Consider the following 19,642-nt stretch of genomic DNA (forward strand, 5'->3'; position numbering starts at 1 on the left):
TTACTAGGGATCTCGCATGCACGGATAATCCGCACCGCAGATCATCCGCTCGCGGATAATCGAGGTTCTACTGTAACTCAATCGAATGAAATTAAATATCTCAGTGTACACCTAGATCGCCGTCTAACCTGGAAGAACACATAGAAGCAAAGAAAACACAATTAAAGATGCGAGAAAATCTAATACATTGGCTAATCGGGAGGAAGTCGAATTTAAAACTAGAGTTCAAACTACTTCTATACAAATCCACGCTGAAACCTATTTGGCATTACGGCTGTCAACTATGGCAAACAGCTTCAGCAAGTAACATCGAAATCATCGAAAGAGTACAAAATAAACTGCCAAGGCAAATGTTATGAATGTCAGAACCAAATGCATAATCAAATACTGTTATTTCCACATCGTGGAAGATTCAATAAATAATTGTATGAAAAAAAAATAACTACATCGTCTGCATCGTCAGACTGGTAATGCCTCGAATCCTTTCATCTGTCAGGATACGGCGGAAGGCTGGTCACTGGAGAGGAACTTACGGCATTAGGCATTCAGATCCTGCTGGTCAAATCCGCTCCCGCGTATAATCGTGCAAACCGAAACCGGACTTCCGTCTACTCCCGTGGACGCAATTATCGCTAAGAGAAATTAGGAAAACACTATATCCCCGTGCGATTGACTTTATAAGCAAGACAGCATGACCGGATGGGGCAAGGCTTTCTCTTTATCGTGACCAATCGCCTCCTTCAAAAACCGTCGGTCAGAAGCTCCCGTACTGCGTAGTGTAATGCTTTGAGATCACAGACGAAAATCAACCACTTGCCTCCGTAGGTGATTATGTCATCCGTCACCGATTTCACCAGCCCACCGAAGATTTTTTTCAACGTCTTGATTGTGTCGGCAAACGTGTACAACATTTTCTTCAGGATGTATGAGGTTGTTTCAAAAGTTCTTACTCTGAAAGGTCAACGGCTTCCTAAGCGTCTGGCACCATGCTGAATAGCATATTCATCACCACTTTAATGCTTTTCGCACAGAAGAGATGTCTCATACGCAGGCCACGTGGTGACCTATCGTATGCAAGAGACTGTCATTCCACCATCCACCATCTTACGTTTCATCACTCGGTGAGCGCATCGCATGCAGCCTTTATACCGCTCTTACGCAGGCATGCTCTCGTTCGTACGGAACCACCAACGCACAGATGGATAAAAATCTTTCGCAACGCCCTGATAGTAAGCATAGCACCTGAAGTATTCAGCTTCCGAGCTGGACGCGAACTTCGGCTGCATCGTTCAGGCTCTTTTGTTGATCGACATCCACTCGACTAGCTTCGAGAAAGTTGCTAGTGAAACGGCCAACCCCTGAAGAAACTGACCCGACCCGACCGGCATTAGACTGCTATGCAATGCTCACTATTGGCGGAGGACCCACAATCTCCCAATAACATATAACCAATCTATAAAGGAAAGGCAGAACAACATAGCAAAAATAACAAAATGAAGGATTCGGTTACTCATGGGATGGCAATCATTTTCTCTATGTATGGCGTGTAACTTAATCAGAGATCGAAATTCTCGTTCAGCTTTGAGATAAGTATTCAGTCAATCAATCTAGTGTTCGATGAGTTATACAAAGTTCAAGTTTTCGTTTCTTCATTTTCACCGAAAATGTTTTTTCAGAGAGAGTGATGTGGGAAAATCACTCACTGAACTTCAACGAAGATGCTTTTTCGTCTCTCATCTACAAACTATCATACGAGTCGTGATTTTCATATGTGTGTGCGCAAGCGTTGAGCTTAAACAAATGTTTTCGTATTTTTCAAGTGTCAAGTTTCTATAAGACCAGTTACGTTTCCCGTTGTTTTTAGTTAGTTTGATTAATAAATATGGAAAACGCCGAAAGGAAAAGTGCTCACGGATAGAGAAAAAGGACAAATCGATGCATTTCACCAGCAAAATGTTGGAATTAGAGAAATTGCTCGTCGGATTGGACGATCCCATCAAGTAGTTCTCAATTATTTGCCGAATCCTCAAGGATACAGAGCTTCACGTAAATCGAAGCTCTCTGACCGGGATAATCGGGAAAAAAACTAGAACAGTTTCGAATACTTCAAAATCGCATATGCAAATAAAGCAATCCTTAAATCTAAATGTTTCACGGGAGACAATTCGTCAAATTTTGGTAAAAAGTTCTTACATAAAGAGGGCTAAAAAGTTAAAGCTCCTAATCTTACACCATCTCACATCGAAAGACGTCTGAGTCTTGCCAAAGCTCACATGAATCAACATGGTATGTCACGACAAGGAACGTTTTCAAAAGAATACATTTTGCTATATACCATAATGAATAGTTCTTCAATTATTTTTTTTACTGTTAACTTTGCTAGGTTATCTTCAGTGACGAAAAAAGTTCATTTTGGATGGTCCTAATGATTTCAACAGGTACTAGCGTGATTTACGGAAGGAGGTGTAGTGTCCACACCGTTCAAGAACACAAAATGTTATACCTTTTTATAAACACCCTGGCTTTGTACAACGCCTCATGTGAATAAATGTCAAATACAGAAGAATAACATCTCTTAGATATCTGAAAATCATAACGTAAAGACGTGTTTCAGTCGTTTCTCCCTCTCAACGCAACAGGAAAAACAGTTTTTTCAACCAAGAATTTTGGTGGAGGCTCGTGCATGGTTTGGGCAGGATTCTGTGCAACCGGAAAGCTCAAGATAGCTTTCACATCATTCAAGGATTACATACATGTTCTCCTACCGTTTTTGCGTGGATATCGTCACAAAAAATCACATTCCATCAAAATAATGCTACTATTCATACCAGCAAGGGAACTAAACAATGGATTAAGGACAAAAAACTTAATGTTTTGGACTGACTGGTTCGCTCTCCAGTCTTGAATCATGTTGAAAATCTTAGGGGATCCTTGTACGCAGAATCTACACTGAAGGAAAGCGGTACACCTCGATTGAAGAGCTCAAGGTCGCAATTTTGGAAAAATTGAAAAATATCGAGAAATCCGTTCAGAAAAATTTGGTAAATAGTATGCCAACACGAATTTTCCAGGTTTTTAGCCCAAAATGGCAATGTTGCCAATTATTGACATGTAAATCAGTCAATATGTTCGATTTTTTTATTGATAATACATATGAATTTTGAAATGGTCTTATAGAAACATGACAACTGAAACTATTTAAGCACAATAAATAAACAAACAATTCTTTTGAACGAAATTGACGTTAAATATACTTTATTCTAAGCATTCAACAATGTATAAATGTATCTTGTTGAAACACTAACTGCTTGTGTTGCAACTAAATATAATAAGGGTGGTATTATAGAAGTTGGACAGAGTGTATTGCTGAAAATATAGAAAATGAATGAAGGAGCTAAAAATCAGAGCTAAATTACCCAACGTTAGCCTGTTTAGCCTAAACTGTCAAATCAGAACCTTTGTTGGCGTGCAAGAAAGAACAAACAAGATTTTGAAAACGAAACCATTTTTCCGCTAATCCATAACTCCCCCCACCCCAAAAAAAAAAGAAAAATTGACATTGAGTTCCTTGCGAAAAATGAACTGAGCGTATAAACATTCCCTCGTTTCTCATATTCTCAACTATTTTTCCCAGAGGTTGAGAACGGATGTTTTTGTTCTGAAGTAGGCGAACACTTCGATCTCTATGCGTAATAAGGAGAAACCCCCAGCATCTGTGAGAGTCCCCTCAGCACTCTTTTTTGCGTCTTACAGAGACAAACCAGCCTACGCCTGAAAATCTCTTGTTAACGAAGAGAGAAAAAAATAATCCTTGAAATTATTTTCAGACAAATGAAGGTTTATTTGTGCATTTATTTGTTCTTTTGCAGATCATTATTTTCAAATAACATAAATGAAGGTTTACCATTCCAATATTCACTACAATTAGCGCCAAGCTACTGAAACATAACTACAGCAATTCCAACACTTCTTTTACAATACTTCGAATCCAGCAAAACAATAAATACTCCACACTTCACAAAGCTTTCAGGGAGAGCCGTGTGATGAGAATCCTTGCCTAAGCCAAAGATGGAACTGCTTGTATTTAGAAACTGATAGTTCTCGTGATATGTAGTTCTTCCGCAAACAACTGGTAACTGGTTGTGGTGGGCTTTATTTATTTAAAAAAAACTATCTTTTTCTAAACATTAGCTGCGCCATATCTGACACAAGCAAGAGTAGACATCCTACAGCCCTCCTCTTTGTTCTAATATTCGTATACTAATGCCATGCTCACACTCTTCGTTTTAGTTTGCCGTGGACGTCGCGTAGGTCATGGGAACCAAGCTAACATCGCTGGATACTTCCGTGGCTGAAAAATAGCTGATCAGATCAGAACACAACGCAAACAACGGACGACACCACGCATGTGCATCACACCTGTCCGAATTACGCCATCATTGTGTCCGCTTAGTAGCAACCCCAAAAAAAAAATAAGGTGCTTGTGTCGTCCCAGTGCGCTGCCCATTTTATTTGACGTTGACGACTACTAAATATTTTTAATCAAGACTACCAAGAAGAAGAAAAAAAAAAGCAAGCCTCACATACATATATATTGAGAGCGAGAAGGGATCCAATTGCGCTGATTCGAGCAACGATTTGTACGAACCATGTGGAGCCCCACTTAGTTAATGGAATTTGATATCAAACATTAACCCCCCCTTTGTTAGCAAGATAGAAGCTTATTGTAAGAAGAAAAGTAAATTACCAGGTAAGAGACCCGCAAGTGATTACCGTTTATTTTCATCCTATTATCGCTGCTTGGAGATTGCGAACGGGATGATTGCCTAAACTCTTTTATTTATATGAATATTATGCTAACTTTTAGAGCGGTTCGCAAGAGCAACTTTTATTTTTAAACATTTTTACTAGTTGAGTAATTCATTGTAATAAGATGATAAGAGACAAGAGAAGAAAATTACGGGGAGGATAATTCGAACGGTTTTGGTCTTCTTCCGGCGCGAAAATCAGTTCTGAGCGAAAGAAAAGCACCGCCTTGTCCTTACCTCAGCGAAACAGCAGCAACAGCAGCAGCAGCAGTGATCATTGCTTTCAAAACAAATGAAAAATCGCGAAATTGTTCGTCACCTTGAAAACCTTAGGATATTATTCGAAAAGCTTTACCTATCACACCCGTCATATGAATCCAATATATAGATGAGAATAAGTACAGCCGGAGGTTGTTTCGATGCATCCGAAATTTCCCTCGAATTGTATGCTTGCAAATTATTAGGCTTCGGTGGAAGTAACTGCCTCTCACAGTTTCTTACCTGATCTCATCGGAGAAGGACGGGTTCTTCTTTCGCCCCAGAGTGGAAAGGAAGTATCAGGTTTTTTTTTACTCTTTTGCTGTCTATTTTTTAAAATTTGTGTCTTTACAGATGTACATGCTCGCCAGCACTCAGGATCTAAACAGCGCACCCATCAACTAACATCGTCACTAGCTTGCAGTCAGCTACCCAACTTTGTTAGAGTTACTCTTCTAAGTTCTGCTTTTTGCTACCCTCTTTTTGCTTTTCCTTCCTATTGTTACCATTAATTAAAAATAGCTCCTCGGGACCAGTACTACCCTGAAGATGCCGATGGACCTTACCATGTTTTTTTTGCCACCAGAAGAAAGCTCTGCGAATTTTGACAGAAGCCAGAAAACTCAAAAAGAATTTTAGCTCGATCGATTCAGTAAAGCTAATTAGACGGAACAAGCTCCGCGTGGTTGTCAAAGACTGATCGATCGATTCGATAAAGCTAATTAGACGGAACAAGCTTCGCGTGGTTCATCAAATACCCTGCCTATAACGAAGCCTGTGGAACACCGTGGCGCCCTCCACACTACTTTCCGCCCTTACTGCATTAAGCGGGTCACTGATGTAGCTGGCCTTCTTCACCGCGCAACTCGTGGGACTCACATGAACAATCCTAACAAGCTTTTCGGGTACCGGCAGCCTCTCCCTGAATAATGGAGAACAACAAAATGCTGGATAGAATAAAGTTTATTCAAGTGAACCTTCATCACGCCAAGGGAGTCTTCCTATACATTCACGAAACTTTGGACTCTCTTATGAGCTCTTATTCAAGTTCCTTGGTTCTATAATTCGAGAAATCTTTACACAAAAATGTAAGCTTCTCTATGACAGCACACAAACTGCACTAAGAGCAGCAATTCTTATACGGGACTAGCTGCCCCGGCAAATTTCGACCCGCCCAAAATTTATTTTTCGTTAACACATTGACGTTTTTTTACTAAGCGCACGTTCATGGGTCCAATCGCAGAACTGTTCATTGATTGATCTTCCAATCTACCCTTTGAAATGACCTTTCACTACAAATTTCCTAGTACTTCTACCAAAACTCTTCATTATAATATCAGATTATTTTCAGACACAATTCTCGAAGATTTTTCAACCACTTGCAAATAACATGTTTCTCCGTTACATGGAATAAATGTTTTATACAGAAAATATGATAGAATCAAGGCAGTCCTAAACCGGACCATTCCTTTCTCGAGCTTTGTTATTATTAACACATTCGGTGATCCATTTTTTATATAGATAGAAGAAGATATAGGAGTGCGTTTTATCACATTAAAATCCATTTCCACGTTCGAACAAAAAACAATTTCGCTAGCGCGAACATCAAATAACTACAATTCCATAGTAACAACGTTTGTCACTATGTAATTGTAAAACATATGCGAATTTAAAGTTTCCTAATTTTCCCATTCTCCTTCAGAGTTTTCCGAAAATGTTCAATTGTCATGTTTGGTTGAAATATGTGTGTGTTGTTTTTGCTGGACTCACTCTCCATTTCAGAAGAGAGAGGGATTTCATACCATCATAGAAACGTTTCTTGTATCCAAAAACCCTCACATTCCAAATTTGGCTCCATTTGCTTAATTAGTTCTCGAGTTATGTCTATGGGCTTACCTTTAGAGAGGGGGAAGGATTGTCAAACCACCATATAAACAATTATTGCCCCATAAATTCTCCATATGGCAAATTTGTTTCCATTTGCTGCATTAGTTCATGAGTAATGCAGATTTTTTTTTCATTTGTATGGCAGCCCTCCACTTAGAGAGGAGGAAAGGTGTATATAAATTTATTGCACTCTAAAACCTCCACATGCTAAATTTGGTTCCATTTTCTTGATTAGTTTTTGAGTTATACAGAAATTTGGGTTTCATTTGTATGGCATCCTCCCTCTAGAGAAGGGGGAGGAATGTCAATTCACCATAGACACATTTTGTGCCCCCTAAAACCTTCACATGTCAAATTTGGCTCGATTTGCTTGATTGGTTCTCGAGATATGCAGACATTTGTGTTTCATTTGTATGTAGCCTTCCCTTTAGAGAGGGGGAGAGTGGCGAACCACCATGGGAGACGTTTATCGATCCCTAATACTGTTCTGGAGACATTCAGGACCCCCCCCCTTCCTATTTAGAGTGCCAAACCACCATAGAAACATTTTTTGCACCCTAGAACCTCCACATGCCAAATTTGGTTCCATTTGCTTGATTAGCTTTCGAGTTATACAGAAATTTGGGTTTCATTTGCATGGCAGCCTCCTCTTAAAGAGGGGGAGGACTGTCTATTCACCATAGGAACCTTTCGTGCCCCCTAAAACCTTCACATGCCATTTGGCTCAATTTGATTGATTAGTTTTCGAGTTATGCAGAAATTTGTGTTTCTATAGAAACATTTATTGCACACTAAAACCTCCATATGTCAAATTTGGTTTGCTTGATTGATTCTCGAGTAATACAGAAATTTATGTTTCATTTGTATGGCAGCCCCCCCTTAGAGAGAGGGGAGGGGTCTGTAAAATACGTCTATAAACTGTAGTCCTTTTTCTCATCTTTTCAGTCATTACTATTTTTCATGTGCTTTGTTACGCGTTGGCTCCTTCACACTACTCTCCACTACCGTATTGACTGTCATCATTTCTCTCCAATTGATGCAAGGTGTATACGTATATATTTAAGGTGTGTATTTATTTAGGAACGAGGGACCCTACACCTCCCCCCTTCTGTAAACGGAAACAAAGGTATATCGTTCGTAATTAATATGAAATATAATCCTTTCATCGACTCGATTCCATTCTGGTTCGTTCCGGTCTATGGCGTGATGTTCCTTCATCTGAATGAAATGAATCTTCATTCTCCGTTACACCAGATTTCTCCACAACTAGTTCTCGTTGATCGTCGTCCGGAACAGCATCCCGAGTTTCGTTTAGTGTTGTTTCTGCAGGTATGACCAGAGTTGCAAAATCTCACACTCACTTTACTGACAGCGCAAGATATTGAGACAACATCAAAATCAACCACCAATTCCCCTGCAGTTCATGACAAATGAACCAAACTTAATTACATGCAACCGACACTCCGTCACGTGGAACATTTGGTTTTTGCATTATTCCCCACACTCATTCGTTCCACTGTCTCACTGAGAATTTACGCCCGAAATTTTCATACGCATCTTCGATCAGCTGACAGTGGAAGGGAACAAAATTCCATACAAGGAAATATCATCTCACTGACACCGCGTCAGACGTTTAAACGCGCGTTCGTGTGTATGTTTTCCTGGTATGTTTCTAGCCCCAGTCCCATTTTTGTGCCGCTTATTGCACACACATCGATGGGCAACGGCACATTTGAGTGCTGAGTTTATGGGTGTATGACCAACGAAAATTTCACCAGGACGCAATGAAAGGTGATATTTTCGGCTTGAGCATTCACTGACATCGAGAATGAACTGATATTTCTGTTGATGGAACGAAAACTATATCAAAACAAACGAGATGGTGAGCCAGCGGTCATAGGCACAGCGGCACCGCGATAGAAAAATGTGAAGAGTGTCGGTGGAGATATTTTGCACTAATAAAAATTGCTTTTCGATTTCAACATGTTCTTTCGAAATTTTGCATCCTTGGGTATGACCTTTAAGTGAGCTGCACCCCTTCTGAACTCTTTCCCAGAAGATGATGAACGAATTATTTCGTCAGTTCCTTTCTTTTGAGTGACTACGAATTCTTCAGGGGAAAAATCAGAGCACAGTTTGTTATCTTTCTAGTGTCTTTTTGTTAAAACGTGGTCGCCTACTCCAGCTTCACATGGCCTCGCTCTCCGTCTGTGATCAGCATACACCCCCCCCCCTTTTCTTTCTGAATCATGTCATGATCTCTCACGTCTTCATTGAAATTGTCAACAGAAGTTACACGAGGCAATTTAGTACGCAAACGCCGTCCGAACTAGAGATGTGCCATCCGTTCATGAGCTGTTCCGAAGAATCGACTCTTTGAAGTGAGTTGACACGGAACAGCTCGCAAAAAAAATCAAACAGCTCTTCAGCTCACTTTGATAATGATGCAGGACAGAAAAGAGCTGTAGAATTGCAAAGAGTGTGTGAGCTGTAAGATTCAGATGAACTGACCGCCTCTCGCTCTCCGTGTTATGACATCAGTTCAGTTTCATTTGTTCCTTGTCTTTTCAACTGTGTAGACGGCATTGAGCTTTGTTTACCAGTTTAGGGGTGCCAAAAATAATAATTGACTTTCAGGCAGAATGAACACGTTTTTAAAATTAAAATTATGAATGAAAATAACATCTGTGTATTAAATTAGTATTCTATTTCAATGAAAAACACTTTGTTTGTACGCGGTGAAAAAATCTCATAAGAAAATTCCTTTTGAAGACAATTTTATATTATAATGAAACGTTTCAGTAAAAATGTCGGAAATGTATAGACAAATGGTTAAATAAGAGTTAGGAATAAGTGTTTTAAGCAATTTAATAACATGGTGTGATAAAATTAATTTAAACTTTGACATTTTTAAACTGGCTTCGTGTCTTCTAACCTGATAAAGATTACACTATCGAGTTTGGGACCCAAATTGAAAGTCGCCACCAGGCGTCGACACTGACAGCTGAGCTAAAGAACAGCTCTTTTAGATGAGCTGAGCCGATCTGAGCTGTTCATCATGATGAGCTGGACTGGACACCTCTAGTCCGAACATCAATTCTGAAGGCGCTTTTCCTGTTGTCGAGTGTATTGCTGAATGATGGGTCAGAAGATATCGGCGCAAAGTTAACCGTGGAGGCGATCTGGCGTAGTGGTAACATCCATGCCTCTCACGCTAAAGGTCACGAGTTCAATTCTCACTCCCGACATTCTTCCAAAAATGGAAGTAAAAAGTGACGAACCAGCCAAATGAGTTGAAAATCACTATAATACAGATAATAAAAAAAAAAATATCGGCGCAATTCTTTTCGCCAGTCTTGACGCTTTAGGATTGAACGATTTTGGCGCTCCGCTTCTCCGTTCATTTGAGGCCAGTAAGGGATTGTGTTTTCTAAATGAATTCCCTGTTCATCACAAAACGCTCGAAATTCTTCCGATGAGAATTGTGGTCCGTTATTTGCTCGGAGAGTGTTAGGAATTCCATATCGAGAGAAGATTGTCAACAGCTGCTCGATGGTGGCCGTGGTTGTGATATCCTGCATTTCTACAATTTCCAAGTATCTACTGTAGTAATCAATACATACGAATGGGAAGAAGGTGGTCCCAAAACTCGTCCAGGATCACTCGTGTTTTATACCGATGGATCTAAAATTGGTAAATCTACGGGAGCTGGGATTACTGGACCAGGAATCGACATGTCAATTCCAATGGGACAGTGGCCTACAGTTTTTCAAGCAGAAATACAAGCTATTCTAACATGTACAAATATTTTTTTGGTTAGAAAACAGGAAGTGGGTTATATCTATGGTATAATCGCAAGGGTGACGTAGGACTATCGTTGATTTAGAGATCATTATGTGAAGTTGAATCTAAATCCATTCTGAATGAATGAATGAATGAATATTTGGGAGACTTCGAAAACGAGAGCGTTACGTTGGAGGCACAAGGTTTTATGCATCCAATGTAGGATACGAAAAACCTTGTTCTGAAGAATAATCTTCAGAAGCTAACATGCTAACTGTACTTGATTGACAAATCACAAACCCAAATGTATTTGATCACAGTGTTACATGGAAAGAAAACATTCAAATAAACTCTTTAACATGAATATATTTTGAAAATTCCCAAAGGAACTGGCAGATTATTTTCAGTAACGATTAGATATTTCCACATTTTCCTCGATACTGGAAGCCCACCAGTGGTTAATGCCAACTCGATAACCACCTGTTAATAGCACTTGATTGAAACATATTTGGTCACAGTGTTACATGGATAGAAAACATTCAATTAAACTCTTTCACATGAATATATTTTGAAAATTCCCAAAGGAACTGGCAGATTATTTTCCAGCAATGATTAGATCTTTCCGGAACTTTCTCGATGCTGAATGGCATCCAAACGGAAAGAGTTCTGCGCGTGTATGTGTCGATCCTTCGCCGTCCACCTCCTCCAGCACGTTAGGCAACGATGTTGTCTTGTCGATGTTCTCACGAAAAATGAATGTGTCTCACCACCAGAATATCGCTTAAGTATGCTGTTTGTGTGTGATTGAATCGAGAGAAGGTGTGGTTTACGATGGCAATTTGGAAGGCAAACTAGAGGGGAATGAACTCTCTGAGCTCGGAACTTTCGGCGACTGAGCAATAATCGATTGCGGGCGCATACAATATTGGATACGGAAATATCCTACTGATGGGGAAGAATAATCTTCTGAAGCTATCCTGTTAATTGCGATTGATTGAAAAACCACAAAACCAAATGTATTTGATCACAGTGTTACATGGAAAGAAAACATTCAAATAAACTCATTCACATGAATATATTTTGAAAATGCCCAAAGGAACTGGCAGATTATTTTCAGTAACGATTAGATATTTCCACATTTTCCTCGATACTGGAAGCCCATCAGTGGTTAATGCCAACTCGATAACCACCTGTTAATAGCACTTGATTGAAACATATTTGGTCACAGTGTTACATGGATAGAAAACATTCAATTAAACTCTTTCACATGAATATATTTTGAAAATTCCCAGAGGAACTGGCAGATTATTTTCAGTAACGATTAGTTATTTCCACATTTTCCTCGATACTGGAAGCCCACCAGTGGTTAATACCAACTCGATAACCACCTGTTAATAGCACATGATTGAAACATATTTGGTCACAGTGTTACATGGATAGAAAACATTCAATTAAACTCTTTCACATGAATATATTTTGAAAATTCCCAAAGGAACTGGCAGATTATTTTCCAGCAATGATTAGATCTTTCCGGAACTTTCTCGATGCTGAATGGCATCCAAACGGAAAGAGTTCTGCGCGTGTATGTGTCGATCCTTCGCCGTCCACCTCCTCCAGCACGTTAGGCAACGATGTTGTCTTGTCGATGTCCTCACGAAAAATGAATGTGTCTCACCACCAGAATATCGCTTAAGTATGCTTTTTGTGTGTGATTGAATCGAGAGAAGGTGTGGTTTACGATGGCAATTTGGAAGGCAAACTAGAGGGGAATGAACTCTCTGAGCTCGGAACTTTCGGCGACTGAGCAATAATCGATTGCGGGCGCATACAATATTGGATACCGAAATATCCTACTGATGGGGAAGAATAATCTTCTGAAGCTATCCTGTTAATTGCGATTGATTGAAAAACCACAAAACCAAATGTATTTGATCACAGTGTTACATGGAAAGAAAACATTCAAATAAACTCTTTAACATGAATATATTTTGAAAATTCCCAAAGGAACTGGCAGATTATTTTCAGTAACGATTAGATATTTCCACATTTTCCTCGATACTGGAAGCCCATCAGTGGTTAATGCCAACTCGATAACCACCTGTTAATAGCACTTGATAGAAACATATTTGGTCACAGTGTTACATGGATAGAAAACATTCAATTAAACTCTTTCACATGAATATATTTTGAAAATTCCCAGAGGAACTGGCAGATTATTTTCAGTAACGATTAGTTATTTCCACATTTTCCTCGATACTGGAAGCCCACCAGTGGTTAATACCAACTCGATAACCACCTGTTAATAGCACATGATTGAAACATATTTGGTCACAGTGTTACATGGATAGAAAACATTCAATTAAACTCTTTCACATGAATATATTTTGAAAATTCCCAAAGGAACTGGCAGATTATTTTCCAGCAATGATTAGATCTTTACGGAACTTTCTCGATGCTGAATGGCATCCAAACGGAAAGAGTTCTGCGCGTGTATGTGTCGATCCTTCGCCGTCCACCTCCTCCAGCACGTTAGGCAACGATGTTGTCTTGTCGATGTCCTCACGAAAAATGAATGTGTCTCACCACCAGAATATCGCTTAAGTATGCTTTTTGTGTGTGATTGAATCGAGAGAAGGTGTGGTTTACGATGGCAATTTGGAAGGCAAACTAGAGGGGAATGAACTCTCTGAGCTCGGAACTTTCGGCGACTGAGCAATAATCGATTGCGGGCGCATACAATATTGGATACCGAAATATCCTACTGATGGGGAAGAATAATCTTCTGAAGCTATCCTGTTAATTGCGATTGATTGAAAAACCACAAAACCAAATGTATTTGATCACAGTGTTACATGGAAAGAAAACATTCAAATAAACTCTTTAACATGAATATATTTTGAAAATTCCCAAAGGAACTGGCAGATTATTTTCAGTAACGATTAGATATTTCCACATTTTCCTCGATACTGGAAGCCCATCAGTGGTTAATGCCAACTCGATAACCACCTGTTAATAGCACTTGATAGAAACATATTTGGTCACAGTGTTACATGGATAGAAAACATTCAATTAAACTCTTTCACATGAATATATTTTGAAAATTCCCAGAGGAACTGGCAGATTATTTTCAGTAACGATTAGTTATTTCCACATTTTCCTCGATACTGGAAGCCCACCAGTGGTTAATACCAACTCGATAACCACCTGTTAATAGCACATGATAGAAACATATTTGGTCACAGTGTTACATGGATAGAAAACATTCAATTAAACTCTTTCACATGAATATATTTTGAAAATTCCCAGAGGAACTGGCAGATTATTTTCAGTAACGATTAGTTATTTCCACATTTTCCTCGATACTGGAAGCCCACCAGTGGTTAATGCCAACTCGATAACCACCTGTTAATAGCCGCGCGTGTATGTGTGTGTAGCGATGTCTTCCCAGGGAACCGTTTGTGGCATCACTCTCCTCCTGATAGATTGCCTTCTGGCCTAGGGTGCACAAACAGGCTCTTGGTGACACCGTTCATCCGCGCTTTCATGATAAATAAAGAGCTTCACCGCAACAGCGACAACATGCTCCAATCGCTGTTCAATTAGAACTGAGTGGATTTCCGAGCGCCGCTCGCTTATATACCGATTGGTGATTTCAATAGCCTGTTTTGAAAGCAATTTTAAGACTATTGAAACAAGTTTTTGGATCAAAAAGTAACAAGTATATAACGCGTAGACATTTTATCCTTCGAATGAAGTGTTTATCATACCATTTCGTTCAGTTGTTTAGGAGCTATTAACGCTCAAAATCTCGGTCTCCGGCGTAACGCTTTCGTTTTCGAAACTTTGATTTTACACCCCGGTATAGAAATGAAAGACGTAGTCCTACGTCAAAATACAGGTATGCCAATATCTGTATCTTCTCAGATAGCCAAGCAGCTCTTAATGCAGTAAAAGCATACACATGTCAGTCAAAGCTGGTTTGGGAATGTATTCTATCCTTAAAGCAACTAGCTGCTACTAACGAAGTTAAACTATACTGGGTGCCTGGTCACTGCGGTATAGAAGGTAATGGAAAAGTCGATCTCTTAGCAAGATTAGGATCTTCAATTAAATTCGTCGGGCCTGAGCCATTTTGAGGATTATCTACATCATGCATGAAATCTGAGCTCAAAACCTGGGAGATATCAATGATTGAAGCCAACTGGAGGGCACTATCAACACCAAGACAATCCAAATTATTCATTACACCTTGTAACAGAATAACACGCAACCTACCCAGCTTAAAAAAGGCAGATTTGAGTAGATTAACCGGTCCATTGACTGGACACTGTCCGAGCATGTATCACCTTAAAAAAATCGGAAAACTGGCAGATGATAACTGTCGTTTCTGCAATGTTGATGTTGAAACTTCGGAACATTTACTGTGTCCATGCAGTACACTAATTCAGGGAAGACTGCGGATTCTTGGAAAGGGCATTCTTATGCCAAAAGAGATTTGGTCTGCTGAACCAAAACAGGTACGGAACTTCATAAAGTAAGTCATACCTTCGTGGGGGGATATGCAAAGTCCTGGTGCGACTATCACTTATTCCCTGAGTGATGGAACGAATTGACACTGCATACCTTAGCAAACTGGAGTGCACTACAATAGATCAAACTAATGGTCGCAGTGCTACAATGCTCCTACAGAAGAAGAAGTATGAAGTGTACATTTGTTTGACGAAATTAATAAATAAATAACGAGTCTCAATTTTTAAAATTAAATTCCCAACATAAATTGAAACAAAATTTATTTTCTCTACAGGCTACGAAAACCAACGTAACAAAATATGTTTCACTCCACCCATCTCACGGATTCGGATTGAAGCGCGGCCAGGTGCGGATGTGATTGAAGAATGCATCCCCAGGGCAAGCGGTGGGATTGGCCTGCCGATGTCCAATCAGCCAGTACGAGTTGCTGATGTGTCCGGCTGCGACCCCACACGAGATCAGCTGCTGGACGGCGTTGCGAGCGGCCACATTGGGAATACCATTGGTGAAGGTACCCAGCACACATATCCCAACCGAGCGGTCGTTAAAGCTTGGCGCGTGGGCACCCTGTCGGCCCCAGCCACGTCCCTCGTAGGCGGCTCCATTTTCTCCGACGCACCAATTGTAGCCAATGTCCGCCCAGCGGTTGGTGTCGATGTGCATCGCCTGAATGTTGCGCATCTGCTGGGCACAGGCCGCATCCGTTGTGCAGTGGGCTCCAGCGGTGTGGTGGATCACGACCCAAGGCGCGGGTCGGTTCGGCAAAGTGCCGGTACTGGCTGACCGAGCACCCCAACCGGCGCGATTGATGATCCGCGGACATTGGGCCGAGGCCAATGCCAGCGATGCCAAAGCGAATACTAACACAGTAACTGATCTGCCCATGTTCGATGTGCTACTCTTGCTATTTCGAAGCGAAAACTGAATCCTTGTTGCGGTGGATCACTATTTATATCGCCCTCTCCATCCAGTAGCCTTATCGGCAGAACGTCACGGATTGGAAATTTTGCAAAACAAAGTATGGTTTGTGCTACGTAATAATTACGATGGCCAAAACACTGCAAATGATTATCTTCCGATAAGATAGAATCGCTGCAATGATTTGACGGCAGTTTTATTTAGCCGATAATTTTACCATCCTGGACTTATAATTCATCGAAGAACGACATTTATAACCGGTGCACTTACGGCTGATTGCGAGTAGGGGGATCCCACACGCCTCTGTTGGGTGCTTCGCATCACGAACTCTCAAATTTCCTGTTCAAACACCGCCATCCGTTATCTCCATCGTGAGAAATCACGCAAGACGCGTAGAGAGAATGATGCTTCGTCTCGGGAACTACTCTTCAGCAGATGAGCTCCGTTGAGCATATTCTGCAAACACGTGCGCCGTGTTTGGAGATATGTGAAACGAACGTAAAGGGAGTGGCGCCACGCTGACTCACGCTTCACAATGGCAGGGGGATTCCGTTCAACGTTCGGGCCGGGGGTGAGATTTGTTCCAAAGTGGGTGCTTCACAAGTATAGTAAAGGATTTTGTTAGGGGTATTTTCCGAGAAACTGTTAGATGGGTTTGCGTTGATCAACCAGTAAAATTTGAACACATTGTGTGTTCATGAAGTTATATGATCTGATAATTCACATCGTGCTGGACATCATTAATAAATCATTGATAACTGGGTATTGTAGGAACCAGCATCAGGCATATTTTAGTTTCAGATATTCGAAGAATCACACAATAAAATAGGAACAACCGTTCACCATCATAGTCCGAGAAGGAATCCTCTTTTCATGTTTATTTAATCGTTTGTAAGCAATATTACATCTCATGGCTTGCTGTTACATATATTGGGTTGGGGAAAAAGAAATGTCGTATATTGTCAATATATAGCAACACTTAAACATATCTTGTGTTGTACTTATCGCATCGGGTCATACTATAGCCGTATAGTCAATCTGTGCTACAAGTGTCGTGTTGACAGTGTTGTGATTGTCCTTTTCAGTCTCAAGTTATAGCGCGTCAAAGATGGAGTCCACCAAGCAAGAAATTCGCCATATTTTACGTTTTTACTACCTGCGAGGTAAAACTGCAACGAAGGCGGCCGAAAAAAATCGTATAGTTTATGGACCCGATACTGTAACGATTCGCACAGCACAGCGTTGGTTTGATCGATTTCGTTTTAGTAGAGTGGCTGTCGAAGATACATCCCGTACTGGTAGGCCAATCGTCGTGGAAACCGATAAAATCGTTGAAATCAGCCAAGTAGACCGGCATGTGAGCACTCGCTCGATTGGCCAGGAACTGGGTATAGACCATAAAACCGTTCGGAACCATTTGCAGATGATTGGATTCCAAAAAAAAGCTAGATTTATGGGTGGCACACGAGCTGACGCAAAAAAATCTTATAGACGGAATCAACGCCTGCGATGCACTGCTGAAACTGAACGAACTCAACCCATTTTTGAAGAAGATGGTGACTGGTGATGAAAAGTGGATCACGTACGACAACCTAAAGCGAAAAACAGGAAGTGGGTTATATCTATGGTATAACCGCAAGGGTGACGTACGACTATCGTTGATTTAGAGATCATTTGTATGAAGTTGAATCTGAATTCATTCTGAATGAATGAATATTTGGAGAACTTCGAAAACGAGAGCGTTACGTTGGAGGCACAAGGTTTTATGCATCCAATATTGGATACGGAAATATCCTACTGATGGGGAAGAATAATCTTCAGAAGCTATCCTGTTGATTGCGATTGATTGAAAAATCACAAAACCTAATGTATTTGGTCACAGTGTTACATGGATAGAAAACATTAAAATAAACTCTTTCATATGAATGTAATTTTAAATTCCCAGAGGAACTGGCAGATTATTTTCAGTAACGATTAGATATTTCCACATTTTCCTCGATACTGGAAGCCCACCAGTGGTTAATGCTAACTCGATAACCATCTGTTAATAGCACTTGATTGAAACATATTTGGTCACAGTGTTACATGGATAGAAAACATTCAAATAAACTCTTTCACATGAATGTATTTTTAAATTCCTAGAGGAACTGGCAGATTATTTTCCGGATCTTTCTCGATCCAAACGGAAAGAATTCCGTGCGTGTATTTGTGTGTGTGTGTAGCGGCTGCTTCGAGATCTTCCCGGGGAACCGTTTGTAGCACCATCCTCCTGATGGATTCCCTTCTGGCCTAAGGTGCACAAACAGGCTCTTGGTGACACCGTTCATCCGCGCTTTCATGATAAATGAAGAGCTTCACCACAACAGCGACAACATGCTCCAATCGCTGTTCAATTAGAACTGAGTGGATTTCCGAGCGGCGCTCGCTTATATACCGATTGGTGATTTCAATAGCCTATTTTGAAAGCAAATTTAAGACTATTGAAACAAGTTTTTGGATCAGAAAGTAACAAGTATAGAACGCGTAGACATTTTATCTTTCGAATGAAGTGTTTATCATACCATTTCGTTCAGTTGTTTAGGAGCTATTAACACTCAAAATCTCGGTCTCCAGCGTAACGCTTTCGTTTTCGAAACTTTGATTTTACACCCCGGTATAGAAATGAAAGACGTAGTCCTACGTCAAAAAGTCGTGGTCGAAGCGTGGTGAGCCGGCCCAAAATAATCGCCAAGCTCGTATTGACGGCCAGGAAGGTTTTGTGTGTTTGGTGGGATTGAAAGGGAATCATCCACTATGAGCTGCTCAACTATGGCCAGCCTCTCAACTCGGTTCTCTACTGTGAGCAGCTTGACCGTTTGAAGGCCTCACACATCTTTGATGACCCGCCAGAAGCTACGGGAGCTCGGATGGGATGTCCTATTGCACCCACCGTATAGTCTGGACCTGGCTCCAAGTGATTATCATCTCTTCCGGTCCATGCAAAACGCTCTTGGTGATACTGAGTTGGCCTCAAAAGAGGCTTACGAAAACTGGCTGTCTGAGTTGTTTGCAAATAAGGAGGGGGGGGGGGGTTTATAAGGGGGGATAATGAAGTTGCCTTCTAAATGACAACAAGTTTGCGAACAAAACGGCGCATATTTGACTTAAATTGGATAATTTTAAGTATGTTAAATAAAGCGTCAAATTTCGATCAGAAATACGACATTTCTTTTTCCCCAACCCAGCTCTGAATCGGACAATTCCTTTCTCGAGTTTTGCTCGCATCAACACATTCGGCGATCAATTTTTATTTATATAGTCATAAGATATAGGAGTGCATTTTATCACATTAAAATCCATTTCCACTTTCGAAACAAAAATCAATTTCGTTAGCGCAAACATCAAATGGACTAACAATGCTTGTCACTATGTAATTGTAGAATATATGCGAATTGAATTTTCCCATTTTCCTTCAGAGT

The 19,642-nt window shown here is 40.5% G+C and overlaps 2 protein-coding genes across 14 annotated transcripts in view; one reads left to right on the forward strand and one right to left on the reverse strand.

The window, feature by feature from the left end:
• The window catches only part of LOC129780195 (tropomodulin), a 139,348-nt gene extending 134,137 nt beyond the window's left edge, over positions 1 to 5,211 (forward strand). For all 13 annotated transcript variants that reach the window (XM_055788481.1, XM_055788561.1, XM_055788243.1 and 10 more), the window contains one exon: positions 4,291 to 5,211. Coding sequence is in view for 1 of the 13 variants with exons in the window: in XM_055789033.1 (XP_055645008.1) it covers positions 4,291 to 4,355 (65 nt within the window). In the remaining 12 variants the exon portion in view is untranslated. The remainder of the gene's footprint in view (positions 1 to 4,290) is intronic.
• Positions 5,212 to 15,509: 10,298 nt separating this feature from the next.
• LOC129776554 (peptidoglycan-recognition protein SC2-like) lies at positions 15,510 to 16,386 on the reverse strand. Its single transcript, XM_055782265.1, has one exon. The coding sequence runs from the start codon at positions 16,149 to 16,151 to the stop codon at positions 15,585 to 15,587; it is 567 nt and encodes a 188-aa protein (XP_055638240.1). The 5' UTR covers positions 16,152 to 16,386; the 3' UTR covers positions 15,510 to 15,584.
• Between the last annotated feature and the right edge of the window lie 3,256 nt (positions 16,387 to 19,642).

Source organism: Toxorhynchites rutilus, chromosome 1 (genome assembly GCF_029784135.1).
Source record: "Toxorhynchites rutilus septentrionalis strain SRP chromosome 1, ASM2978413v1, whole genome shotgun sequence".
Taxonomy (NCBI): Eukaryota; Metazoa; Arthropoda; class Insecta; order Diptera; family Culicidae; genus Toxorhynchites; species Toxorhynchites rutilus.